The sequence below is a fragment of the Gadus morhua genome, chromosome 18 (assembly GCF_902167405.1).
Source record: "Gadus morhua chromosome 18, gadMor3.0, whole genome shotgun sequence".
In the NCBI taxonomy this organism is placed as follows: Eukaryota; Metazoa; Chordata; class Actinopteri; order Gadiformes; family Gadidae; genus Gadus; species Gadus morhua.
In genome coordinates, this window is record NC_044065.1 from 1,185,856 (window position 1) to 1,211,420 (window position 25,565).

Below are 25,565 nucleotides of genomic sequence, written 5' to 3' on the forward strand. Positions count from 1 at the left end.
GATATGGGCGGTGATGCTCAATAACTCTTAAGCAGCTGTTTTCCACCTGTGAAAGTCTTTTGATTGTAACGTTGGATCGCTGTAATTATTACTTTGATTATACTTTGGGGACCTTATCAGAAGTTGATTCTTTTTCAATAAGGAGTTACTATAACGTATTAATTGGGATTTCAGCAAGGCTTTTTTGGTAGGGTGAAAACAAGGAGGCCAGCCCACCCTCATCCACTCAGCGACTCTTGTTTCATGTGGTCGCTACAGGGGTTCCTCAGTGGTACACACCGACACCGTAGACCCGTTGAAATGCACCGTACACCACCGGTTTGGAGTGGAGAGAAGGCTGGCTGCTCAAATAATTAGTAACAAAATACTCTGGTTCTTTTCGCCTTACCTTGAAAGGGTGTCCTCAACAGTGATGGCAGGTGTTAACTCTGTTTTCAAGGTGTATTCTAGTTTTACCTATGATTCAACGCTGGGTCGTTCACCATGTGGTACAGGACCAGGCCCAGCGGGGAATCTGCGTCGTAATCGTCCTCGACTACCCAGCCGGCCTGGGGCTCGAGGCTGAAGCCCTCCTTCAGCAGGACCTCCAGCATCTCGGGCTTCTCCACCGCCGCGAACACGGGGCTCACCACCCCCTCCCCGCTGCCCAGCCCCCGTCGCGTCACCGCCGCCAGCCGCCGCAGGATGCTGATTGGACGGAGGGAGACGGATACAGGTGGGTCAGGGCCGTACCAGTGAGTACACACCAGTGATCACCATGGTTCATTCGGAGCGGGAATATCCAGAATCATGCACAACAACGTGTACAGTCTTCTCAATGGTGAAGGCTATATTTTGGACTGTTTCAAATATCCTGCTCCAAAACATTGCCAAAATCTATAACAGAATATATATCACGCATGACGGAAAAATGACCACAAACGACTGCTGTACTCCAGCACTTGTTAGCACCCCTACATGGGTTTCATATTCAGTGAACATTGGAATCTCTGGGTTACTGACGTGGACTCACCTGACGTTGCCCCCCACAGCGGGGTCAGGGCCGTACCAGTGAGTACACACCAGTGATCACCATGGTTCATTTGGAGCGGGAATATCCAAAATCATGCACAACAACGGATAACGTTTTCATTTTGGCTACATCTTGGAATGTTTCAAATATCCTGCTCTAAACATTGCCAAAATCTATAACAGAATATATCACGCATGACGGAAAAATGACCACAAACGACCGGTGTAGTCCAGCACTTGTTAGCCCCCCTAGCTGGGTTTCATATTCAGTGGAATCTCTGGGTTACTGACGTGGACTCACTTGACGTTGTCCCCCTCAGCGGCAGCATGGATGGCGAGCTTAGGCCCGTATTTGCAGCACACCACATTTGGATCGGCTCCGTGTTTCAGCAGCGCATCGACGCATGGCTCCGACTGAGCCTCCGTGGCGGCCATCAGGGCAGTGCTGCCGTCCGTCGCTTGGATCTCAACGTTTGCGCCTTTTGTTAAGATAAGACAAAGTTTCACTCCAAAGTTTAGGGAACTCCTCCAAGGTGCTACTGGGACTCTTAATGGATATTTGAAGATTTACAAAATAGCATCTAGAAGCTCTCAAACTGCCCCAATTAACTCCAACATCCAACTTTTGAACACAGCCCGAAGTGATCCCCAAATTCTACCAAAAGCGTATATAGTCGCCAACAAGAAACGTCCTACGACCAACCAACGGTCAGCGTGCTCTACCTGGTGATGGTGGTTAGCTGTGGTCAGATTACTTTTGTTGCCGAACGTATAGAATTGGTGTTGGCGACCATTCTGTAGTTGCATGTTGGGAGTTTTCGGAGGCAATTTGCAACTTAAGGGTGACAAGGGTGGTCTGGCCTTGATCAGCTGCTGCCATAGGGAGATGTGAGCTCACCTGCAGCGGCCAACATCTCCAGACATTTGTGGTGACCGTGCTCAGCTGCTAGATATAAGGCCGTCTTCTGTTCCACGTTGCGAAGGTTGAGCGCACCAAAGCGTAACAGCATGGAAACTAGCACAATAGAGCCCTGAGAAGGTAATAGAGAGAGAGAGAGAGAGAGAGAGAGAGAGAGAGAGAGAGAGAGAGAGAGAGAGAGAGAGAGAGAGAGAGAGAGAGAGAGAGAGAGAGAGAGAGAGAGAGAGACCTTTTATAAACTGGTGGCTTGGTTATTCTACAACTTCTATGCAAGAAGTATAATTTGCTTTTAGACAAACTTAAACAAACTTCCAGCCCCTAGCTGGTGATTAGAACCAAGAGGGCAGTAAGGGTGTGAGGTTCTACCTGAGCGGAGGCAAGGTGAAGGCAAGACTGCCCAGAGGCATCTGTTACATGGACTGCTCCCCCCTTTCTAATGAGCGCCATGGCCGTCGCTGGTTTATCGTTTGAAACGGCTGTAAAACAAAACCGACACATCAACACCCTCCCGCAGCAACTAGCCAAGTGTTTAACTGTAGGAGCGCAGGCTAGGTCCTCACCGGCGAGGAGCGGCGTGAGGCCTAATGCGTCCTTGACGTTTATGTTCGCGCCGGCGGTCGCCAGGAGCTTCACGACGTCCGTGTGGCCCTCGGCTGCGGCCATGAACACCGCTGTCTGGCCGTTGGGTGCCCGTGTGTTCACATACTCGATGAAGACGCCAGAGGCGGCTGTAAAAGGCATGATGACAACTTTAAATAAGGAAAGGCGATAGATACATAAGAACTTTATTTCATAGCCTATATAACACACACACACACACACACACACACACACACACACACACACACACACACACACACACACACACACAGAGACAGACAGTACTCAGTACTTGCCTGCCATGCTGAGGACCTCCCGGACGCAGCCCGTCTCGCCGGCCCGCGCTGCCTCGTGCAGCGGCGTGAGGCCGTGGTCGCTCCTTTCCTTTACGGAGCGATTGAGGAGTAACGTCCGGAGGAGATCTCTGTCCCCTCGGCGAGCAGCCGTGAACACACACCGACCTTCATCCATCATCATCCTGACTCAAATATAGCCTTTCCAATATTGCCTTTCCCCCCCCCCCGCCTTTTTCTTTTAAACACACTGTCTTAAAAACACACACGAAGTGTTACAAGTTGCTGAAGTTAACGCTCGAACTCCGTGAGGAGGACGACTATGGTTTTTGTTTTGGTTTGTTTGGATTTAGCAGTTGGGACCGATGACCACAAAAATGAAAGAGAAACTAACATTGTTGCTTCCGCGTGACTGATTGGAAAGGTAACACACGTTCTGTTTCTCTGAAAAACAAATCCTGGGGGACAGTTTCACTTATGCCGCTTTTCCACCGCACATGTAGCTCGACTCGACACGACACGACTCGACACGACTCGACACGGTAGCAGCGCGGGTCCTTTTCCACCGCAAATAGTACCTCCGGGACGTGGGCGGGGTCGGCTGCGCGAAAGGGCCGTGACGTATTTTTGTATGCGACGCAAACAACACCTACGTTTCACCTAGTGGGGATTTACAGCATTACAGCGGGCGACAGAACGCAACTAGTTAACATGATGAAAAGTATGTCTTACCAGTGACACGTGTTTAAAAATCCACGCATGAAATAACGCCTTATGACATGAAAACAAAATCTAAACTTGCAGAGTCGTTTTGAATTTGAATATCTAATGAGTATCATCAACGTCCATTAATAAGCACAGAATGCATATTAATTATAACATGAAGGTTTTAACTTAACGTCGACCTGCTGCTGCTGTTGCTCGTCTCTAAATGTCTCTCACTGATTGGATATCAATGATCGTTGTTGTTCTAAACCATATCATGTTATAATGGCTCGCTGATCGTTGTTGTTCCAAACCATATGTTATGACGGCTCTTGTTATCATCAAAATCACAACCAACATGGAGAAGTCCTATTTGTCGGTGAATGAGAATTACCTGATTGCTTTAAAAAAGTCTTAAGTCTTAAACATGTCTTTTAAAAAAATAACTTTGGCTCCCACTCTTAGATGTTTTTAAACCCCCTTTTAATTTTAATTTTTGCTTTTAACCTGTAGCCCTTTGAGATCTTCGGACGAAGTTTAGAAAACTGTGTTTAGCAATCGAATAGAAAATAACTTTGTTCTCCCGGTTATTGACTCGGATAGAAAAATATGTATTTTTTTAATAAACTTTATAATAAAGTTGTTGATGCTTCGTTTTATAAAATTAAAAATATTTTAATAAAATAGGAGGTGCAAACTATTAATTTTTAGTGAGGTGTGGGTTGTTAGTACCACATAGTAGGACAGGTCTACATTGGTCTTGGGCCTGTGGGTCCCATAACTCGGAAGCTATTGAGCAAAAAGCTGTTTTCCATAGAAAAAGAATGGCCGAATATCTGTTGAATATCTGTCTCGGTCTGTTGAAAAGGAGACAATGCAATGTGAATGTGAAAAGGAACCGCACCAAACCAAAAACTAAACGTTGCGTTTGGTCCGGACCATAAGGATCGAACTAAGGACTTTCCTGGTGTGAATAGGCCTTAAATGAGCCTCCATGAGTCCGGTCTCATGGCAGCGTCTGGCTGCAGCAGAGATGGAGCTGGAGGAGGAGAGAAAAGAGCAGGAAGAGAAAGGAAAGGATACATTCTTAACAACCTGGAGACCGTTGCTCTGAGAAACCAGGTAGGCCTAAATAATATTTATTCTTCATGTTGAGTGAATTAAAATATAGGCTATTATTTTCTGAATTGTAACAAATTACAAAAAAAATGCTGCGTACCCTGGCTTATCAGACAAAGTCCAGTTTCTGTTTCATGTGCCAAAGGGTGAGGATGAGGATGAGAAGCACGCTGTGCAGACTGAAATGCATTCATTCATTACTTTCGAACACACACATGCTCATACTTTAGAGTGGTCAGTAGCTTATTGAGTTCCATTCCAGTTATGGCTTAATTTTATCATTTTGTTCGCATAATTATATTCATGTGTCAACTGTCCACAGACTCCTCTCCTACTTTGTTTTGACCACAGGTGTCAGCCCTAAAGTTCGACATTGCTAGTAGGAGGAACATTGCAAGTAGTCATGTGTCTACTCTAAAGTATAATTCATAACTTGTAGGCTACTTGTGCCTACATAGATTGGAAGCTAGAGGTTGATGCACACAGATGCATGACTCACGATAGTGTTAGTTTCAAGAACAAGTTTAAAGGATTCTACAGATCTCTATATAATGTCCCTTAAATTCATTACATTCCGATTCATGATCCGGTTATCATTCTCCCTTCCTCAACATAATATTCCATCCATTCTTTCCCGGTTCTGACTTATGGACAGAGCCGTTTTCGCCCGTGTGAAAACGATTTTTTCCCCTAATTGCAAAAACGCACCTATAGAAACGCTAGATATTCAAGGCTTATGTGGCGCTGGTTCTCCACCAAAAAAAAGAAGTGATTTTAGCCAGTCAAAGTTTATACAACAACAACTGCGTTGCCCACTGCCTCAGTGTCTGTCCTTTCTGGGTCCTCCTCTTCTAGAGTGAGATGGGGGGACAGCTCCGCCTCCGGGAGGAGACCCTGGCCCTGCCGGGGCAGCTCGTCTCTCCGCGGGGTCTGGGGCCTGGGGCGGGGTGTGTCGGCGGGGGCTGACGGCCCCAAGCTGAAGCAGGCGGTGGGTGACATCGCCAGCCTGACCCGGGTCAAGCAGCAGCCCATCGCCATGGGTACGGGCTCCGGGCCCAGCTCCAAACATCTGGACCAGAGGGTACGATACTCAACACACACCTTGCTCCAACATCTGGATTCAACTAGACCGTACTCCAACATCTGGACTAGACGCTTGGGTCTGCAAAATAATGACAATCTCGATAATCACATTGATAATTGGGATTATACATTGGGATTATTACTATTATTTACTGCTATTCACAGGTTTTCACGGATTACCGATTCAATTCATAACCTGGGGGGCCCACTGTATATAAAACAACTATATTAGTAAAGCAATTGCTGAGTTGTAACTTCATATATTTTTGTTACATGAATTTTTGGCCAGAATCGTATTATTTAACTCCTGATATGGAATAGTGATTTCCCTATGATGAGACCTGTAACGTACCGCTTGGTCCTCCAGGGACAGAGGGGCCAGGCTCGGCCAGAGCAAAGGAGTCCCAAGCTGGGGAGAGAGAGAGGGGGGAGCCGGCCCTCCGCCCGTCCACCCTGGAGGAGCTGGAGAAGAGGAAGTCCTGTCCAGGGCGCAGTTTGCTTGTGGGTGCTTTTGTTTAGGGCGGGGGCGGGGGCACAACATTTGCACCGGGGCCAATCACCATGATGTTACGCTGCTGCTAAGAGCCTCCAACCTTGCACTTATGTTTCTCGACTCTCTTGGGTCGTCCTTGTTCTCTATGGCCACCGGGGGGCACTGTGTACTGAAGTGTGTGTGTGTGTGTGTGTGTGTGTGTGTGTGTGTGTGTGTGTGTGTGTGTGTGTGTGTGTGTGTGTGTGTGTGTGTGTGTGTGTGTGTGTGTGTGTGTGTGTGTGTGTGTGTGTGTGTGTGTGTGTGTGTGTGTGTGTGTGTGTGTGTGTGTGTGTGTGTGTGTGTGTGTGTGTGTGTGTGTGTGTGTGCCAACCAGGAGAGCAGTACGCTCAGAGGGCGTTTATCATAAGTTATAACGAAAATAAAAAAGCCAACCATCAACCAGAACTACATTTGAGTGTACAATAAAAGGCATACATGTATACAAGTGCATTATTTTGTGAGTTTGTCCCATCTTTGTTGTCTGCTGCTCCTTTTTAGAGGTTGAGTAGCATGGACATCCCTCCGGAACTGTGCGGCGGTGGTGACACCGGATCGCAGCCGCCCTCCAGCTCCTCCTGCCCCCTGCTGTCGTCAGTAGCGACAGAGGGATCTCTGAAGGAGATGTGGCAGATGCTGGACCGGGACCTCAGCCCCTCTCTTCTATATATATATATATCTATCTATCTATATATATATATACACTGTAGGCCTATATATATTTATCTGGATAGAGATATATTACCGGAGTATATTTCTAGTAGTTCTGTATTTGTGTATTTATCTGATTTGTTTCAACATTGCCCCAGCCCGATTTCAAAGGGACATTTTTCATATTATGAAATCAATCGTTTTGTGTGTCTTGTGCCACACACCCTCTCAGAACATTATGAAGTAAAGAAGAAAGTCAAGGTTTTTTTTATTCTGAGATGCCAAATACCCGTGATGGTTGCCCAATGTGTGTGTGGTTGCACACACCATGTCAGGGTCTAAAAGATGACCTTCTGGGGAACACTTTCCCAACCAGATCAGAACGGGGATCAGTGACCACCGTTTCACGACTCCTGAAAGGAGAAAGCCCTGCTATTGACCTACTTCTTTAGAGAGGAGCCCGTTGGGCCTTTGTGGCTGAACGTCCTCTGGTCTAGAAGAAGCAGTACTGGATTCGGAGTCTGGCTAAAGTGTGGAACTCAAGCCCAGAATGACTACAGGAAGCCTGGCCCATGCAGCTAGTTAGAAATTACACCCTAACTCCCAACTTTACTATTTATAAGATGCAACAGTATTTCTTTTTTGAGATTCAATAGTAATTACAGATACATCATTTTTATTTATTTATCTCTAAGATCACTTTGGAAAGGTGGAGCAGTTATGTTTTAACCTACAGTTGGAGTGTGTGTTTGAGCGAAGGCCGTCGGTCTCTTTCTGCAAGCTGCCAGGTCAACTAGAAGGTGGGCGGGTTGGAGCATCACCAGGTGGTAGTTGACTGGTCAGGGGTTAGGTGTCAGGTGATCTTTGACTAATTGGGGCATTGCTAGCTGATGGTTGATTGGTTGGGTTGTGGCCAGGGGCCTCATGTACAAAGACTTGCGTGGATTTCTGAGTAAAACTTTGCGGACGCCAAAATTTGGAAAGCTGCTGCGCACAAATAAATCCGGATGTATCAATCCTTGCGTAAGCACGATTTCACGCAGATTCTCTTTGTACATCCCAATTAACGTGAAATTGTGCGCACGTGCACGAGCCCGACTCTCCGCCCAGTCTCCTCCCTCATTTAATATGCTAATTAGTATAAACAGGCCTGCAGTAGTGCGCTTGTTAGGAGAAAGGAGATAATGGATAAAGCAAGAAAGAAGAACTTTAGCGAATGCGAGGTGGAAGTGCTGATTTCGGAGGTAGAGGCCAGAAATAAAATCTTGTTTGGCTCTCTTTCCTCCGGAATCAGCACTAAAACAAAAAAACTGGCGTGGGAATCGGTAGCAAAATCTGTTAATGAGGTTGGGGCGGAAAGCCGAACTGTGGCGGATATAAAAAAAAAGTGGTCGGACATAAAAGTTGATGTCAAAAAAAAGGTCTCTGCCCACCGGAGAAGCGTGGGTCAGACGGGCAGCGGAGCCGGAGTCGGGGAGCTCGCCCTATTCGAGCAGAGGGTGGCCGCAGTGCTGGGGGATCGGCTCCTTTTTGGCGTGGTCCCGCCAGCCGAAGGGGATTCCGACTTGGCCCAGGATCCCACGGAAGGTACAATTGTTTTCATATATTTGAAGAACTTTTATACCTGCTAGTATAGGCCCTAGCCTGCATTTCCGTATACATGATTAATGTTTAGCCAGCAATAAAACGCGTTCTCCTCAATGTGATTGTAATTTATATACATTCTTTAATCACAGACAGCCAAGGACCAAGTGGCGCACAGCTGATGGTGCCAGAGGAAGACCCCCAGCCAGGCGTGTCCGGCGTCTCCGTCTCCACTGCCCATTGCCCCCCTTCTGCTGCCAGTGGGAAAGGCCGGGTTTTAACTCGCGCTGTGCTGGACTCGCAGGAGGAGATCGTTAAGGGAATTCAGGAGATGAATTCGAACCTCAAAGAAATAACGGAGGCCTTACAAGCAATTAGTCTCACATTCAAAGAACTAGTTAAAAAATGAATGTTGTCTCCGTTTACCTTTTTTATATTCTGCCTATTAACTGCTGCCGGATTCGAATGGCCTCTACATTGGGCTGCGCATTGTTTGGTCCGGGGTCTGGGTCTTCTGGGAGGTCCATTACCTCGCGTAATGGCACGCTGTGCCTGTGCGCAACATTGTGCAGAACCCCACATGCCTGCACAATGCGGCACACCTTTTCAGGGTGATAGAGCAGCATTCCCCCGCTCCGGTCAAGGCAGCGCCACCGGCTCTTCAGCTGCCCTATCGCTCTTTCCACGACTGTCCGAGTGCGTGCATGGATATCATTATATCTCTGCTCTCGGACAGTCTGTGGGTTGGCGAGGGGGGTTAACAGCCATGGCCGTAAGGCGTAACCGCTGTCTCCTTAGGAGTAATAGGTACAATTACAGCATAGGCTACCCAACATGTCTAGATTTCAGTAAATTCACTTTAAAGTGTTTTAAATTGCTTACCAATTAGCCACCCATCACACACTCTTCCAGCCTCCAACCTATTCCCAACCGAGCTGTTTCTCAGGACGAATGAATCATGGGTTGACCCAGGCCACCTTGCCACGATATTCGTAAGGCGCATTTGGGCATCACAGATTATTTGCACGTTTAAGGAATGGAAGTGTTTCCTATTAACGTACTCATATTCCCCTTCAGATGGCGCCTTTATTGCAATGTGTGTGCAGTCGATCGCTCCGATTACATTGGGAAAACCGGCTATCGCTGCAAATTGCGCTTTGATGTTTGCTTGGTTTACTGCATCATATGGAAACCGTATATACCTGGCTGAGATGCGGATGATCCCGTTTAAAACAGGCGGAATGGCGCGGCTCAGAGCTCCCTGACTCATTCCTGACCGGTCAGCCAATTCCCTCTGGAATGATCCTGTTGCTAGAAAACCAAGCGTAGTCAGGACTTGTATTGGAACTGGCAATGCGTGACTCCTCGCCGTCTGCCTCTCCAAACCCGGGCTCAACTCAGTACATAGTTCCAAGAGGATAGCTCTTGGAAATCTGAATCGGCTGATAAGCCAGTCATCATCATGAGCCAAAAAATCGTAATAATCACGGAACACTCGTTCATTTCGAATGTGACCATTCGCAATATCTTCTAATAAGGCCAACACTGCCATTGTCAACCTATCGATTATTGCCACATTTTGCACCTGCTTTTATATTCTCATTTAATTTGATGCATGTTGACGATAGGTTGTTCCCATACACCCAAGGTGTCAATAATATACACATAATTCGAAATTGGCCGACTGGTTTATTGATGGATTGATTTTAAGTAACAATCTTGCGCTTAATCCACTCAGCATCATATAATAATATTGCAGTCAAGAATTTCACAACAAATGTGTGAAGAGAGATCATATGTCATGCGTGGTCCGGAAAATATGTAACGTTTAATAAACAAGCCATCACTGAAAATAATATTGCTGGGGGTTCCTTTTAATTTCCTTTTCATTCCAATATTGACAATTTAGTTTTATGGGTCTGTTTAAGTTTAGCCTAACAACAGTGTCACATTATGCGTCTCGACAACAATAACGCATTATTGAAGTGCATTTAAGATCACGCATCCCGATGTTCAAATCCACTTTGAACTCGCCTCATATTGCAATATTACTTCTTGACTCGTGATCGCGTAGGCCTCATGTTGTTGCGCTGATTTGCCTCTATGTGCCGCCAACTGACAATGCAGCAGAAATGTGCGTAAGCCAGGCATTTAGTTTGCGTGGAGAACCGCACTTTCTCACGTCAAGTCAGTCTTCGTACATCCGAACGTTTGCGTGAGAAGTTGCTTACGCAGCTTTTTTGTGCGTAAGCAAGCTTTGTACATGAGGCCCCAGGTCATTGTTGGCTGGTTGAGACGTGGCCAGGTCATTGTTGGCTGGTTGAGACGTAGCCAGGTCATTGTTGGCTAGTTGAGACGTGGCCAGGTCATTGTTGGCTGATTGAGACGTGGCCAGGGGTCTCATTTATAAAACTGTGCGTGGGATCGTTACTAAAAATGTGCGTACGCCCAGAAGCCAAGTTTTGCGTGCGCCAAAAAATATTCGGATTTATAAAACACTGCGTACGCACACCTGTACGCAATCTTTGCTTTATAAATCACATACTGACTACAATTGTGCGCAGCTGAATCAGCTTCACGTTCCGCCCTCTACACGCCCCTTTTTAACCATAAATGGTCAATGCAAATGACCTCATGAATGCGATCTGCATATAAAACAGACTCAGATGCCGGTATTATGTCTTGTTGGAAACAATGGCAGAAGTACTGAGAAAATCAAAAAAGCGAAATTTCACGGAGGTTGAAGTGGAGACACTTGTGGGTGAGATGGAGGCCCGAAAGGTAGTTTTGTTCGGCGGTCACGGGATTGGGATCGCCAACAACAAAAAGCAGAGTGAGTGGCAACATGTTGCTGCAGCAGTGAACTCTGTCAGTAGCACGGAGCGCACTGTCCCATAATTAAAAAAAGAAGTGGTCTAACATAGAGTTACATATTTTTATCTAGCCTACCAATAAATCGTTATGGTCCCTAAATACCCTCTCCCTCCGATTCCTGCCATTTGCATGGTCCGCCAGAAGTGCCATATGGGGCAGCATTACCACGGCGCTCACCTCTGTATGTATAGGGTTACGGTAATAAGACTGACGAGAACGCCTAGGATAATCAGTTTGTAATCACCCACGTAAAATGTTCTTGAACATAACCCCTTTTTAATGGCTGATTTGTCATGAAAAGCATCAAGAGTAACGGACAACGATTGTGATGAGGAGTGTGGCTTGGTTTTTCACACTTGGGATTTAATTGACATTTGATTATGTGTTTACAGTCTCATCTCATCTCATTTTCGTCCGCTTATCCGGGGTCGGGTCGCGGGGGGGGGCAGCTCAAGCAGGGGGCCCCAGACTTCCCCTTCCCGGGCCACATTGACCAGCTCTGACGGGGGGATCCCGAGGCGTTCCCAGGCCAGTGTTGAGATATAATCTCTCCACCTAGTCCTCTTCCCCGAGGTCTCCTCCCCACTGGACGTGCCTGAAACACCTCCCAAGGAAGGCGCCCAGTGGGCATCCTTACCAGATGCCCGAACCACCTCAGCTGACTCCTTTCTAAGTAAAGGAGCAGCGGCTCTAATCCGAGTTCCTCACGGATGGCTGAGCTTCTCACCCTATCCCTAAGGGAGACGCCAGCCACCCTTCTGAGAGAACTCATCTCGGCCGCTTGTACCCGCGATCTCGTCCTTTCGGTCATCACCCAGCCCTCATGAGTCATGACCATAGGTGAGGATAGGAACGAAGATCGACCGGTAGATCGAGAGCTTTGCCTTGCGGCTCAGCTCTCTTTTCGTTACAACGGTGCGGTAAAGCGAACGCAATACCGCCCCGGCTGCTCCGATTCTCCGGCTAATCTCACGCTCCATACCCTCACTCCCGAACAAGACCCCGAGGTAGCCTACTTGAACTCCTTCACTTGGGCTAAGGATTACAGGTGTTTACAGTGTCACATAAAAATATTATGTTATTGACACATGTTGGACAGATGCTTTATTCCATGCAGTCGCGCCGTTAGTGGACAGTATGGAGTGACGGGATTAAATATAGAGAATTTCTTTTTATTTCTATTCTAAGGAGATATTTCTGGAGTTATAACTGAGAAATAACGCAGTGGATTTAAATTATTCAGATTAGGATTTAACGCATTATACGGGTTGAAATTAAATTTATGAAGGGCGATGATAAAACATAAGCGTTCTTCTCACTCTGCAATTCTTCGGTCTGACTTCAGTTCACCACCACACCGTCTGTGTCGCCAATTCTCCTTTTCCTCCAAACCATGCGTACGCATGGGTCAGAGTTTGCTTAGGGCTGCGCACATTTTCCCGTCAAGTTGGTTTTTTATAGATCACAACCTTGGCGTGAAAAGTCACGTACGCCAATTTCAGCCCCGTTTTGTGCGTACGCAACGGTTATAAATGAGACCCCAGGTCATTGTTGGCTAGTTGAGACGTGGCCAGGTCATTGTTGGCTGGTTGAGACGTGGCCAGGTCATTGTTGGCTGGTTGAGACGTGGCCAGGTCATTGTTGGCTAGTTGAGACGTGGCCAGGTCATTGTTGGCTGGTTGAGACGTGGCCAGGTCATTGTTGGGTGGTTGGGGCGTGGCAAGGTGATAGTGGGCTTGTAAGGGTGTTGTCAGGTGATCTTTGAGCTGGTTGGGGCATCACTAGGTGATCCGTGGCTGGTTGGGGCATCACTAGCTGACCTTGGACTGGTTAGGGCATCACGAGGAGGACATCTTTGAGCTGGTTGGGGAAGTGCCCAGGATATAGAGGGTTGGTTGGGGCTGTGATATGTACTCGCCTGATTCTTGTAATTTCTTGGTTGCTTGGTTGCATGCACTTATTGTAAGTCGCTTTGGATAAAAGTCTCAGCTTAATGAATGTTACAAGGTAAGTCTCGTCTCTGTGATAACCAGATACGGGGATGTTGAAGTGCTCTTTGAGAGAGGGGAGGCTTCTGACCCACTCGTGTCCATTTGATCTCCACTGTAGGTGAAGGAGAGCTGGACAGGCCCGCCTTCCCAGTTCCTGTTGGCTCAGATTCCCAGTTGAAGCTGAAGGGCATCAGGGTGAGGAGCAAGAGTGTGGGCCCGTTTCCCGACAGGAGCAGGCCCGGGAAAACCACCTCACATCAAGCCAAGACCAGCAAGACGGCTGGAGCCACCACCAGCGCAGGGCCAGTAGAATAAGGAACTACAACGTCAAAGACGGAAAGCTTGGGGTTGGATGTGTGTGTTGGTGTTAATCAGCTGGTTAACACGGCCTGACCGTGACCAAATGGACATTACATGTTATGTGACACAGCTTTGGACCAGCGGAAGAATGGCTCGCTGGTCATCTTCTAGTCCAGGAGAGGAAAAAGAATGCCAGGCAGGCCCGGATCTACGTTGGGGGGGGGGGGGGTATTCCTGCCTTTTAATATGTTCAGGACAAAATAATAAATGCTATTTCTGTAACTCTGTACGTGTACCAATTGTATTTATGTGAAATCATTGTAGAATCAAATGTTTGATTGGCGGAATCAAAATCAATATAAATGTGGAGGTATTTATATGCAAATTGTTACATATATGCTTGATAAATAAACCATGGTTAGTTACTGCTATTGGAGTGTTGGACACTTTCTTCTGGCGCTTTAGGGCAGTCAAAAGCAGTAGGCTCCTCAGTGCAGTCTGCGGGTACATCACGGTATCTCTCGCGTGAACTACAGTTACCTCGACAGTCAGACGAGCCTCCCCTCTTACGTCACCGGTCTGCTGAAAGCCTCCGCCTTTTAATCATCCCATCTCCTCGTGGCGCACTTCGAGTTATTTGATTGGACAAACATGAACACTCCCGCTCTACGATTGGCCGCTCGTTACATCATTCAACACTATTTAGATGACCCACGTGTTCTGTTCATGCGGAGGCACCACATAGTCTTTGTTCATCTTGTTCAGTTTATGGACTAATATTAAATCCCACTGCTCAACAAAGTTAGACGACGTTATACGGAGGAAACAGAATGAAAATGTCTAAATTTGAAAGACATGTATCGTCATAACCCATGTCTGTCCCAAAACATATAACACTTGATCGCCGAAATATGGAAGGTTGTCTAAAAATCGAAAAGGATGGGGAATAGGTGGGCTTTGTAAATTAACTTTTATTGATCTGATTAATAAATGCAAGTGACTCGGAATGAATCACAACTGATCCTAAAGCCAACATTACCTTGAAATATTTCCCGTCCGAATGTCAAACAGAAGTACCATAGACTGCTGTATCTTTTCATCTGTATTATAAATAACACAGCAAATATTGATTCAGATCCCGAAGCGCCTTGGACATTTCGAAATTTCGGCGTTAAAGGTAAACCGCAGTTTCTCCACGGCGAACGCCCGCTGCACTAAGAGCTCATTTGCATAAAGTTAACTGAAGTTCAGTTATTGGTCCCGCAACTCAAACGCAATGCAATCCCCCGCGTTCTCGCGAGACTTCCAACCATCCGTCGTCCTCGCGATAACGCGTACAACACAAAGTGAATGGGGAGGCGTCGCCGAACGAGAGACCACGCGTTTGGTGGGGGCCGGCCCGGGAGGCGGGACCACACTTGAGAGGCAACTGAACTCAAGTAACCCTGCTGGTCTTAGAGGTTCGGTTTCCTCTCTGTGACTTGAGGGGCGTGCTGCGAGCTACCCATCACTGGCTGAATCCGACAGCGCTGCCTCTGTTCTCATTGGACTGGGGGTGCAACCAACCTGTCAGCCCATGTGTCGTGGCCAGGACCAGTGTGAGACATTTAAATTCATCAGAGACAGCGACTCAAAGGAGCCAGAAGAATCGGGAGTGCCAGCGAAACAACGGCCGGAGAGGTCCATTCCATCCCAGCTACTGCCGGGAGGACCCTACTCGATCGCCAGAGGACAATAGGGATTATATTGGGGAATAGATGCCAATCGAGTGCTGACTTTCTTTGTACCAAAAAGAAAATCAATTAGGACGATAAAACATCGCCCTGTCTGACAGGTATGTTCAACAGTCACCACTGTTCTTTACACTTAGCAAGATCTAAAGTATAGATAAAACGATGGTGGGGAAAAAAACACCTAACAAAAGTCAATTTCAGCATTAATTAAGCCATCTTTTAACTAAGTTTACGCCATAACCGGCCTGGTTAAGTAAGCTGTGGTGGTTTATGTACTGAGAAGAACCATGCTCCCACGCGTGTGCGACACCGCTTTCTCCCTGCTGCTCATGAGCTGAGCCTCATCGCACGTAGGTCCTACACTCCGAGGACATTGACATTATTTCCCATTTGTTGAAGTTGTAGTCTATACCTAAAAGTAATTTCTAATCACTCTTGATGTGATAATTGTGACTGATGGCCGATCGTTGTAGCTAACTAAGTTTAATCGCCTTCTTGTAATTGAGAATCTATTTTTATCATCACACATGTAAACTCGTATCTCTATCTGTATGTGTGTGTTTGTGTGTTATCGAGGTATGATATTGATGATGTGATCCGATTCAGCTGCACTTCTTCCCCGCATCTGGACCCTGGCCAGGCGATGCGATAATAGTTGGGTCAACGAGTTGCAGCCGAACCCGGTTGACAAAAGGCCACTTCAACAACTAGTTTATAATGTTCAGTATGTTGGAGATGCAGTGATGGATGTGAGATAGTCGAAACAAGAGTTTACTGTCACTGAGTGTTGGGCAACCAAACTTTCAGGTATGTCTGTGGTGTGTACGCTACAACCCAATGCAGTCGATGAATGTGTTGCTTATTTTTAAAAAGTTCGCCTAACCCTAACCTCAAGCCAGGTTGAGGAATGTCCAATGAGGGACGCAAAAGAAGCCTTCACACACGTGACTTGTTGGCAAATCAGACCGCAGAGCTCCTCGTCGCTTGCCAAGTTGGATGGGGGGCACCGGCTATTTTTCAAGCTGTCCTGTCAGATCTTCACAGGTTGAACTCGATGACACAGCATCCTTTGTTTTACTTCCTTTTTCAAATGACTATGATCGCTCACTGTTAGAAAGTCTATGTCTAGCCCTTCTACTTTAAATGTATAACAAATGGGTCATACTACTACGAAAGTACATGGACTCTATCACAGGATCAATGCTAGATTAATCCATCCTGCAGCACGGACATATTTCGACTGGATCCTTGTCATGAGTGCACACCCAGCTGTGGTTACCTCTGAACAGCAAAGCACAGGTGTTGGCCTGAACAGGTTCCATCCTGTCTGGTTCCTCCTGTCAGTAGGGAGACCTGACAAAGACGGCGTTAACGCACGGTGGCTATTGAGGTTTGAATCATGGTGATCAGTAGCCTAGATGAACATGGAACAGCAGCTGTGTGAACAGCCGTTGGCTTTTTTTTATGAGCCTCAATCTGGTTTTATATAGTTTCTCGGTCAGGCTTATTTCAATAGGTCTTTATCACGGGAAGGGCCTCAAAGATACACACAGCACACTGGACATTAAGAGGATAATTGGAGACACTGCTCTTGAGAGCGCAACCGGGCTGCGAATAACTCTGAAGAATGGGGGATTGTTCGCAGTGAGTGCCGTAGGGTGCCGTGCGTTGACAGTACATTCGTGATGGGATGTGCATGACCAGGGAAACCTGTTATTAAAGGGACAGCCTATGCTTATCTGTTTAGAATGTAGCAATGGAATGAAAGCGTCAAACCCGCTGAGGTACCTCCAGTGTTCCCATAGCCAGCTGCTGTTGTTTGAGGTATGAGCTGCTGCCCGGGGCTACTTTGGTCAGGACAGTTTGTATGTAAATGTCGTGGTAGTCTCAGCACACCGTTCTTATAGAGACTAGGGTACAGCTAGTTCCAGGATTGTGTTGGATCTCTTCAGGGGAAGTAAGCACGTGCAGTATGTACGCACTGTATCCAGTGCACATACTGCACACTGCGTACACACCGCACACTGTGTACGTTTGTGTCCCACGATGGACGTTAGCTCCTTGCCTCGGCGACAAACGACCAGCATGCGTGTGGATCTGGGTCACGTAAGCCCAACTCTCTCCATCAAGGTGCCGTGCCCTCAGCCCTGGTAATCCTCCGCTGAGTCCTCAGCAGGTGACCACATCTCCTCGGGCTTGGAGACACTCCTATCAATACAGTTGGCTCAAGGCTTTGCTTTTCATTTCCCAGTGAGGAAAGTGGGGAGCTTAGGAGGTAGGCCTTTTGCTAGTGACATCACCGTGCACCATTTTCAGCTAATGACAGTGCTACGGTTGTATTAACCAGTGTACTTAACTCTGCATTCTATGATTTTGTTTTAATGACTCGCTCCTCCTTACTCTTTCAAAGAATACGCTGACAAATCAAATCAGGAACTCGTTTTTGTGAATGGCATACTGTTTAGAAAGGCATAGACTACAAGTGAATGAAAACGGTTTGCCGGTTAGCTTTAGCGGGCGGTCTCTGCGTGTGTGCGTTAGGAGTTAGCAGCGCCTCGGCAGTTATGTTGAGTCACACTGCTCCCATTCCCCTCCTGCCATGCTGCCAGTGGCGTGATGTGGTGTGGTGTGACGCCGGATCGGGTTTCCTGCTTTCCCCTTGCACGTCTTGGCAGAAGGCCAGCCACACACACATGCATGCAGCACCAAACCAAAACACCTCCTAGAGAAAGCTCATGAGGAAGCAATACAAAAGGACAAACGGCCTCCAATAAACCCCATGTGTAATTCTGCTGTGTTTTGTTAATGTTTGTCTAGTTTTTTGTTCGGCCCTTTAAGCAGCCATGTGTGATGGGATTCGAACTGCAGTTTACAACTTTGATTTGTGGAGTGAAGCTGATTATTGTGGAGGCCTTGGGTCCACCGTCATCATAGTAAGAGGCAGCAGAGCCTGTCGTCCAGCTGCCCCAGGACAAACCTTCCCCCACCCCCGGGTAACCTCCCGTCCAGTCAGCCGGCCTCGATTCAACGTAACGCGAGGTCATTGGTGGACAGGTCAGAGGGGGTTGGGGGGTTTGTCCCAGAAACCAGGGACAAAAAGATCCAGACTGAGCATGTGCACTTTGCTTTACCACGCAAGCGCACTGTCGCCGTACACATCTCGCAGACAATGAGGTGCGGATGTGCTCTCATGTGTGTACACAGAGACGGAGTGCCGTGTTGGCCCACATTGTGCACTGTAAGTGCTCTTTCATGCATGCACTGAAGGAGCTCAGCTTGCTAAACCCAGCATACACGACACATTTGGTTTGGTGTACATAAGATACACATCGGACAGATGGGCCGTGTAAAGGTTTATGTCGCTGCCGTTGTGTGACTGAGAAGTAACAAGCAGAGGAGATCGTTAGATATAAAGGATATAACATAAAGGCATTCATAACAAGGTTTATTATACCTGTTAAAGTCTATGTTTAGTGATATGAGGGCGGGATCTGCCTCAAAGGTTTCCCTGTTGTAATCCTGCTAACATAGTTTTGTATTACCCTGCTGGCAGTCAGCATCTCATTCATTGCTTTACAAAGTCATATCTTCCCATTCGACCAATGAGGGGGTAGCAGACTTCCCCCTAAGGGCGGGTCCGTCTAGACAGCCCTGCCCTAATTTTCGTCTCTTCTTCAAATTGTATTCGTTATTCATCTTGGGTGTACATCATCAAATGTGTCTTTAACGACAATATCTTTGAAAATACCGTGCCTTTTTTCTGGTGTGCACCATTGACCGTAGGCCTTCTTGGACAGCTGTGTTCCTCCATCCGACTCCTAACCGGACCTTGTCTTCCTCCCCGCTCGCCTTGCCCTCTGCCTGCCCAGCGTTCCACCATGGAGGAGGTGGTCATAGCGGGGATATCCGGGCGTCTGCCCGAGTCGGAGAACCTGGAGGAGTTCTGGCACAACCTCTTCAACGGCGTTGACATGGTAACGGAGGACGACAGACGCTGGAAGCCTGGTAAGAGAAGCACTCTACAATAACACCCAATATTAGGAGGGAGATAACCATTACAAAACAAAGAAAATGATGTCGCGTGTCTGAGGCGAGGTCTTGTATGTGTGTATATTTTTTCTTGTTTACTTTGTTGTGTCTGTCCTGAAGCGTAGTTTCCTGAAAGGTATATAGATGACCTGCAGATGACCTGACCACAAGCTATCATATGGGGAAGTCACCAGGACCCTATATCAGCGTTCCTTATCTCTTATTGTTGGCAGATGTGGAAACCGAGCAGATAGGAAGCCTGTCTCTATTTATCTTTTGAAAGAGTGGTAGTCTGTCTGGAGCGTATTGGACCTGTATTTGAGTAAAATTAAACGGTTTGCCTCAGGAACATAAGTTAGTGATGTAATCCGTGTCTGGCTGTAGTATGAAAGGTATACTACCCATTCATCATGAGCACGTCCATATGTGGAGGCCAAGATGCATTTCAATACTTGACTCATAAACCTGTCGGTCAAGTGATGTGTTTCGGTTGATCCAGTTTTACATAAAATTATCATAAGAAGGAACTTCAGGCTACTGTTCTGAAACAGTAGTTGCAATAGTAATTGTGGAGGTGGGAATTTGCTTTGGGATGTAGTATACAAGTTTGGCAATGTAGAATTATGCAGGGTTACAACAAGTAGCCCATATATAGTATTAAAAAAAGTTCCCACTAAAGTACCACTTTTTTTACATATTTAAACTTTTTTTACATATTCTTTCGACTTTTATGACCTATAAAAGTTGTTATAATGATTGATAGTCATGTTTAACCATACTAAAGTGTCAAATAATGACGTACATGCATTTCGACGTATTCCCTGCTGACAGTCTGGGGTGGCTGTGCAGAGCGCTAAACACTCGGGACAACGTTTGCGATTCACTTGTTCACATTTCCGGGAAATCCTCTACGTAGAGGCACTCCTGCCGCGCCCCCATATGCCTGGTCAAATCTGCCCGCGCGCGTGCTTTAAGGAAGGTAACCAATTACAACGGTTGGCAGGAGGGGGGCGAGGGGGCGGAGAAGGACGAAACCGAGCGTTGACAGAGAAGGCTGAAAGCGCCCAGATGAGAGGAAGAGTTTCCTGAAAATCGACATAGTTTTTTGTGTATGGTTAAACATGACTATCAATCATTATAACAACGTTTATAGGTCATAAAAGTCGAAAAGCATAATAGGTCCCCTTTAAGATAACCTATGGTTTGATGTTGGAATGAGCCCTATGAAAATACGAAAGACTGAGTGACTCAGTCTTGCGTAAGAGTAACTCTACACACTACGATATTTATTTCAAAACCCCTATTATGTTCTGTTGCCTGGCTACCTGACTAGAAATCTATTTTGCTTCTTCTTTTCTGCCCACATAATCAGACTTGTCCTTAGCTTGTCCCCATCTAGCGCCTTCCTTTCCCCCCTAAGCCCACTTCCTCAGTCCTTTTTTTACCTTCTTGTGAATTCAGACTCTTCTCTGCATCGCTTGGCAGCCATCCCAGGTCCTCTTTCATTTGTAGAAAGAGCTCTGGCCTGGAACACACACATGCACACGCGCACGCACGCACACACACACATAAGCACACGCACGCGCATGCGCACACATGCATGCGCGTAGTACACACATACGCGCACACACATACGCACACATGAACACGCACACACTTCTAGACCAGGGGAGCATGACAAAGAGAGAGCCAAATGCAGTAAGCCGGAGCAGGGTGTCTGAGTGGACATAGTGGGGGTCAGTGTGGGCCGGGTGACACCGCATAGCGATGGAGGGTCCGGGACGTGATGGTGGCGAGCTCATTGTTTTCCCCACCGTGTGACTGGCTCAGCACCGTGTGACTCAACCGGGGGTCGGGCACCGAAACACCCCGGCAGGACAACTTGCTCGCTTGTCCGGAAGAGTAGGCTGGCATCGCCAGAGGAACTGCAAACTCTAATTAGTCTAGAAGCTCTCTGTTCCCCAAATGCCTCCAGACGCAATTGGACAGGCCCTCAACCAATCATAGCGATGGATGACGCAGCACTGGGCGACAAAATAACATCTTTCTTCTCGACAAGAGCTTTCAGTGCAGTCAGTTCTTCTTCTTCTTCTTAGTATAAATATAGCGTCCAGTTCGTTTAATACCGTCTCGATGGCATAATCAACAGATTGTTCTACATCAGCGGCATCCATCTTTGTTGTCTCTACGGAGATCCTCTGCAACATCGTCGTATTTATCCCGCCTCCTATTAGATAGACGGCTGTGATTGGTCGGTCTATCTCGTAACGGTCAAATCTTTTCGTATGGGGGTGTAGCCGGACCTTATCTGCAGAGCAAATTAAACATGAGCTGGCGAGACTGGACAGGTTCCCGGGCTACATTATGGATGCCCTCACACGATGAGCTCGGAGCCTCCGTGTGGCCAAAGCTTCCCTACGGGGCTGAGCCTGGAAGCCCTACCGAGCAATTTGGCCAACCGGGGCGTAGAGGATTGCTCCGATTCTCAGTCTAACGTTGCGCTCAAAGTTCAAACAAAACCAACAGAATCGAAACGCAAACAGCGTTCTTAATTTCTAAACCTTAATAGATGTTTTATGAGTTAGAAGCGCTGAACTATCTATGTATGTTAGCTGGATGTGTTCCAAATAAAACGGGTTGCATGGAATTTGCTATTTTAATGACATTGCACAAAGGGGGAAAGTTGCTTTAGGAATCTTTTTCAGATTCATTGTTTTGTTTGGTAGGCCACAATTATAAAACAACAGCAAATCTTTTTTTTATTTCATGAAAAAAATTGTTGACCAATATTATGGATAACTTTTAGGGTGCGGCAATTTCAACACAACAAGCTAGATGAGTCCATCCTAAATTCATGCATTATTAATCAGGGGATCTTTTTCATTTTGACCCAAAAGACAGTTTCAGTGCGTTTGCGTGAACCAGCTGCACTCGGAAATCTCTGAGAAACCAGATCATCCTTTCACCACAACAATTCAACCACTCTAGTGGGTTCCCTTTGGCGTGTTCTGTGCCTTTTCAGGCTGTGACCCCCCCCCCTGACAGGATCGTGACCCCTGACTAGTTAAAGAAATACAGCGTTATAGACGATCCCCGTCGCCATGTGACCCTGTTCTGATTGGCTGTCGGCAGGTCTTTACGGCCTTCCCAAGAGGAACGGCAAGCTGAAGGACATCAGCCGCTTCGACGCGGCCTTCTTCGGGGTCCACCCCAAGCAGGCCCACACCATGGACCCCCAGCTCAGGCTCATGCTGGAGGTCTCCTACGAAGCCATTGTGGACGGAGGTAAGAGGAGGAGGAGGGGGAGGAGGAGGGGGAGGACGGAGAAGAGGAAGAGGAAGAGGAGGAGGGGGAGGAGGCAGGGCTCAATCCTGAGGCTAGTACAGGATGATACACCACTCTTTTGTCAGAAGAAAGAGATACAATTTATCGCTGTAGGTACAGTTAAGATGTTCATAGAAACAAGGCCCAAGCACTAACAATCGCTAGGTTAACCCATTCCCTGTGACCAACAAAGACATCTAGGAATAGAAGCTACACAATGCTTTGATATGGATAGCGTTATCAGAATAGAGAGTGTTATCAGAATAGAGTTGTGTTATAAACGTGAACTGGTTTTGCAAAGAAATCGTGAAAGACATTTCCCTCTAAAAGTACGTTGAAGGTTTCGGTTTGGAAGGATTGTAGATTAATCACCGGGCGTGGTCGTGTCGGGTGCGGTCGGACAGGTCTGAACCCCACGGACCTGCGGGGCAGCCGGACGGGGGTCTACATCGGCGTGAGCGGCTCAGAGGCGGGCGAGGCGTTCAGCCGGGACCCCGAGGAGCTGCTGGGCTACAGCATGACGGGCTGCCAGCGGGCCATGTTCGCCAACCGACTCTCCTACTTCTTCGACTTCAACGGTGAGACGGGCGTAAGGGATAGAACCCAGGAAATATGATAGGAAATATATGAATATGACTCGAGGATCGCAATCTTCAATCCTGTCTCGTGGAAAATAAAATGTAATTAAAATAAAAAAAAATACGTAAGACGGGCGACTGCACCAGGCGGGGGTTAAACTGTTAGCTGAAAGGTCTTTGCGATGTAATGCCGCCTTCTGTGCGGCCGATGAGATACTGTATACCGGTGCTCAAAGTGTTATGATGCTGACCGGACCACATGGGTTAACAGAGTGGCCACTGAGGGGTAATTACATGCTTGTACTTTCTCAGTTGTTTGAATGAAAGGGTAATTGTACGCAACCATCGCTTTTTTTGAGTTGCCAAGTGGGAAATCTCTCAGCTTCTCACACAACATTTCACCACTGCACGAAGCCCTTTTGGTCGAGCTTTTTATAACAAATGCTTAAAACATTCAACGTCTAAAAAAGCGCTTTTCCAGGGCGGTCGTTTGCTATCGGCTGCACGCCCTAGCGCTAGCGCACGCGGAATGCGTTCTGCCGACGTTTGCGTCGAGGACCTCCATCTGTGTTTATTCATAAGCAGTCGGCCCCTGAACCACCCCCTCTCCCTCCTCCCTCCTCCCCAGGCCCGAGCACGGCCATCGACACAGCCTGCTCCTCCAGCCTGCTGGCCCTGGAGAACGCCTTCCAGGCCATCCGCCACGGGCACTGCGACCACGCGCTGGTGGGCGGAGTCAACCTGCTGCTGAAGCCCAACACCTCGGTGCAGTTCATGAAGCTGGGCATGCTCAGTCCGGGCGGCTCCTGCAAGTCCTTCGACGCCTCGGGTGAGTCGCCCGCTCCCGCCACAGGGGGGTCCCGAACCCCCCCCCGGGGTAACACTACCGGGCGTAGGTTCAGAGTGCTGTCTGCATAGGGCGGTAGAGTACTGTGTACCTGAGTACTGAATACTAAGCGTTTTATGCGTACTGTACTCGTCTGAAGGGTAATATAAACTCCAAAAGTACGTTGTATCCATAATTGAAATGCTAAATATGTGTAGCAGACTAGCAGTAGCTCCTCCAGCAGTCGATGTTGCGTTGCTGTCTGGAAGTGACACAATGAGCACTGTGAGGAAGTGCATCATCAAGGCGTGAGATGGTTTAAACCCCGGCCCCCCCCCCCCCCCAGGTGACGGGTACTGCCGGTCCGAGGCGGCGGTGGCCGTGTTCCTGACCCGGAGGCCGTCGGCGCGCAGGATCTACGCCACGGTGGTGAACGCCGGGAACAACACGGACGGATACAAGGAGCAGGGTGAGCGCCCCTAACCCCTAACCCCACCCGGGGCGTCGGATCAGGGAGGGGGCCCGACCGCTGGGAGACGGGGGGGGGGGGGGTCGACGCGGTTCACTGAGGCGTGTGGGGGCTGTGTGTTTACTGACGGGAGTCGTGGTCCGATGAGGCGGGCCGAGCCATGACGCGAATTCAGAGAGACGTCGCAATGTGATACAAAACCCCGCTCAAAGTGCAACGGCTGCGGGAAACAAATAGAAAGAGATTGTATTCTGGGGGAGGGGGATGGGTTACTGACTGGCCATCAGTACGATTTGTGTTTATTATTATTTACAATTCAATAGTTAAATAAATGTTATAATATCCATTCAGGCATCAATCCATCTCAACACATTGGCCTGGCCTAAAGGAAAGAGCAGTTTATATGTTGACTGCTTCCATTGTTCTGTTGGTCATACTAGAGAATGACTTATTGCTTGTTTAGTGAATAATACCGAACAAAAGAAACTTTAAAAATAAAAATCGCATACAAAATCGCAATCGCAGTATTGGTAGAAATAATCGCAATTAGATTATTTCCCCAAATCGTTCAGCCCTCGACTCAGTCCTCCACGGGATAGCGTGACCAATAGCCGGCCGCCCAGCTAGACAGAGTGTGTAGCTGAGGAACCTTCTTGTTCCTCTGTTTAAAACAGCCTGACTCTGGCAGCATCATAAAAGGGTTGTGTGTTCACCAAAGGACATGCATCCAAGACAGGATCATGCACGTCTTCTACGCACACGCGCGCCCACACACTCACACAGGTGACCCTGTGGGAGTGCCCCCACTCTGACCTTTTCTCCAGTCATCCCTCACACACTTGGCCGCTTGTTGCGTCTGCTTATAAATCATCCTTGCGGAAGGATCAGTGACTGGCATGTGGCTCGAAATAGTTTGCACGTGCGCACACTCCTACCGCATACACACG

General features: G+C 47.6%; 4 protein-coding genes and 1 long non-coding RNA gene across 9 annotated transcripts in view; 3 read left to right on the forward strand and 2 right to left on the reverse strand.

Moving 5' to 3' along the window:
• The window catches only part of LOC115530784 (ankyrin repeat domain-containing protein 29), a 6,551-nt gene extending 3,140 nt beyond the window's left edge, over positions 1 to 3,411 (reverse strand). For both annotated transcript variants that reach the window (XM_030339530.1, XM_030339529.1), the window contains exons 1-6: positions 2,827 to 3,411; positions 2,491 to 2,658; positions 2,297 to 2,406; positions 1,910 to 2,042; positions 1,313 to 1,490; positions 457 to 687 (exon numbers count right to left, since the gene is read on the reverse strand). In XM_030339530.1, coding sequence (XP_030195390.1) covers positions 457 to 687; positions 1,313 to 1,490; positions 1,910 to 2,042; positions 2,297 to 2,406; positions 2,491 to 2,658; positions 2,827 to 3,007 — 1,001 coding nt within the window. In that variant the 5' untranslated portion in view covers positions 3,008 to 3,411. The remainder of the gene's footprint in view (positions 1 to 456; positions 688 to 1,312; positions 1,491 to 1,909; positions 2,043 to 2,296; positions 2,407 to 2,490; positions 2,659 to 2,826) is intronic.
• Positions 3,412 to 4,257: 846 nt separating this feature from the next.
• Positions 4,258 to 7,056, forward strand: LOC115531317 (uncharacterized). 2 transcript variants are annotated; one of them, XR_003973868.1, is made up of 4 exons: positions 4,258 to 4,650; positions 5,503 to 5,728; positions 6,098 to 6,231; positions 6,761 to 7,056. It is a non-coding gene; the product is annotated as an uncharacterized LOC115531317 (long non-coding RNA). The 2 variants fall into 2 exon arrangements; XR_003973867.1 differs by lacking the exon at positions 6,761 to 7,056 and having other exon boundaries at positions 6,098 to 6,454.
• Positions 7,057 to 7,532: 476 nt separating this feature from the next.
• Positions 7,533 to 8,929, forward strand: LOC115531647 (myb-related transcription factor, partner of profilin-like). Its single transcript, XM_030341008.1, has 2 exons — positions 7,533 to 8,497; positions 8,647 to 8,929. The coding sequence occupies exons 1-2, from the start codon at positions 8,095 to 8,097 to the stop codon at positions 8,901 to 8,903; spliced, it is 660 nt and encodes a 219-aa protein (XP_030196868.1). The 5' UTR covers positions 7,533 to 8,094; the 3' UTR covers positions 8,904 to 8,929.
• LOC115531646 (putative nuclease HARBI1) lies at positions 8,622 to 10,883 on the reverse strand. Of its 2 annotated transcripts, none has more exons than XM_030341007.1 (3): positions 9,377 to 10,883; positions 8,921 to 9,287; positions 8,622 to 8,748 (listed from the first exon to the last, which is right to left on the reverse strand). In XM_030341007.1, the coding sequence occupies exons 1-2, from the start codon at positions 10,044 to 10,046 to the stop codon at positions 8,926 to 8,928; spliced, it is 1,032 nt and encodes a 343-aa protein (XP_030196867.1). In that variant the 5' UTR covers positions 10,047 to 10,883; the 3' UTR covers positions 8,622 to 8,748; positions 8,921 to 8,925. The 2 variants fall into 2 exon arrangements, with proteins under 2 accessions (XP_030196867.1, XP_030196866.1); XM_030341006.1 differs by having other exon boundaries at positions 8,652 to 8,786.
• Positions 10,884 to 15,141: 4,258 nt separating this feature from the next.
• Positions 15,142 to 25,565, forward strand: part of fasn (fatty acid synthase) — a 41,220-nt gene continuing 30,796 nt past the window's right edge. The window contains exons 1-6 of one of the 2 annotated variants that reach the window (XM_030340181.1): positions 15,142 to 15,493; positions 19,176 to 19,397; positions 22,554 to 22,706; positions 23,150 to 23,323; positions 23,952 to 24,152; positions 24,496 to 24,618. In XM_030340181.1, coding sequence (XP_030196041.1) covers positions 19,271 to 19,397; positions 22,554 to 22,706; positions 23,150 to 23,323; positions 23,952 to 24,152; positions 24,496 to 24,618 — 778 coding nt within the window. In that variant the 5' untranslated portion in view covers positions 15,142 to 15,493; positions 19,176 to 19,270. The remainder of the gene's footprint in view (positions 15,494 to 19,175; positions 19,398 to 22,553; positions 22,707 to 23,149; positions 23,324 to 23,951; positions 24,153 to 24,495; positions 24,619 to 25,565) is intronic. The other variant, XM_030340180.1, reaches the window with a different exon arrangement.

Excerpts from the sequence above, each read along its gene's own strand:
- LOC115531646 (XM_030341007.1), bottom strand. The coding sequence starts at position 10,046 with ATGGCAGTGTTGGCCTTATTAGAAGATATTGCGAATGGTCACATTCGA. Across the intron at positions 9,288-9,376 it reads GTGTGATGGGTGGCTAATTG|GAGACAGCGGTTACGCCTTA; the intron begins GTAAGCAATTTA and ends ATTACTCCTAAG.
- LOC115531647 (XM_030341008.1), top strand. The coding sequence starts at position 8,095 with ATGGATAAAGCAAGAAAGAAGAACTTTAGCGAATGCGAGGTGGAAGTG. Across the intron at positions 8,498-8,646 it reads GGCCCAGGATCCCACGGAAG|ACAGCCAAGGACCAAGTGGC; the intron begins GTACAATTGTTT and ends CTTTAATCACAG.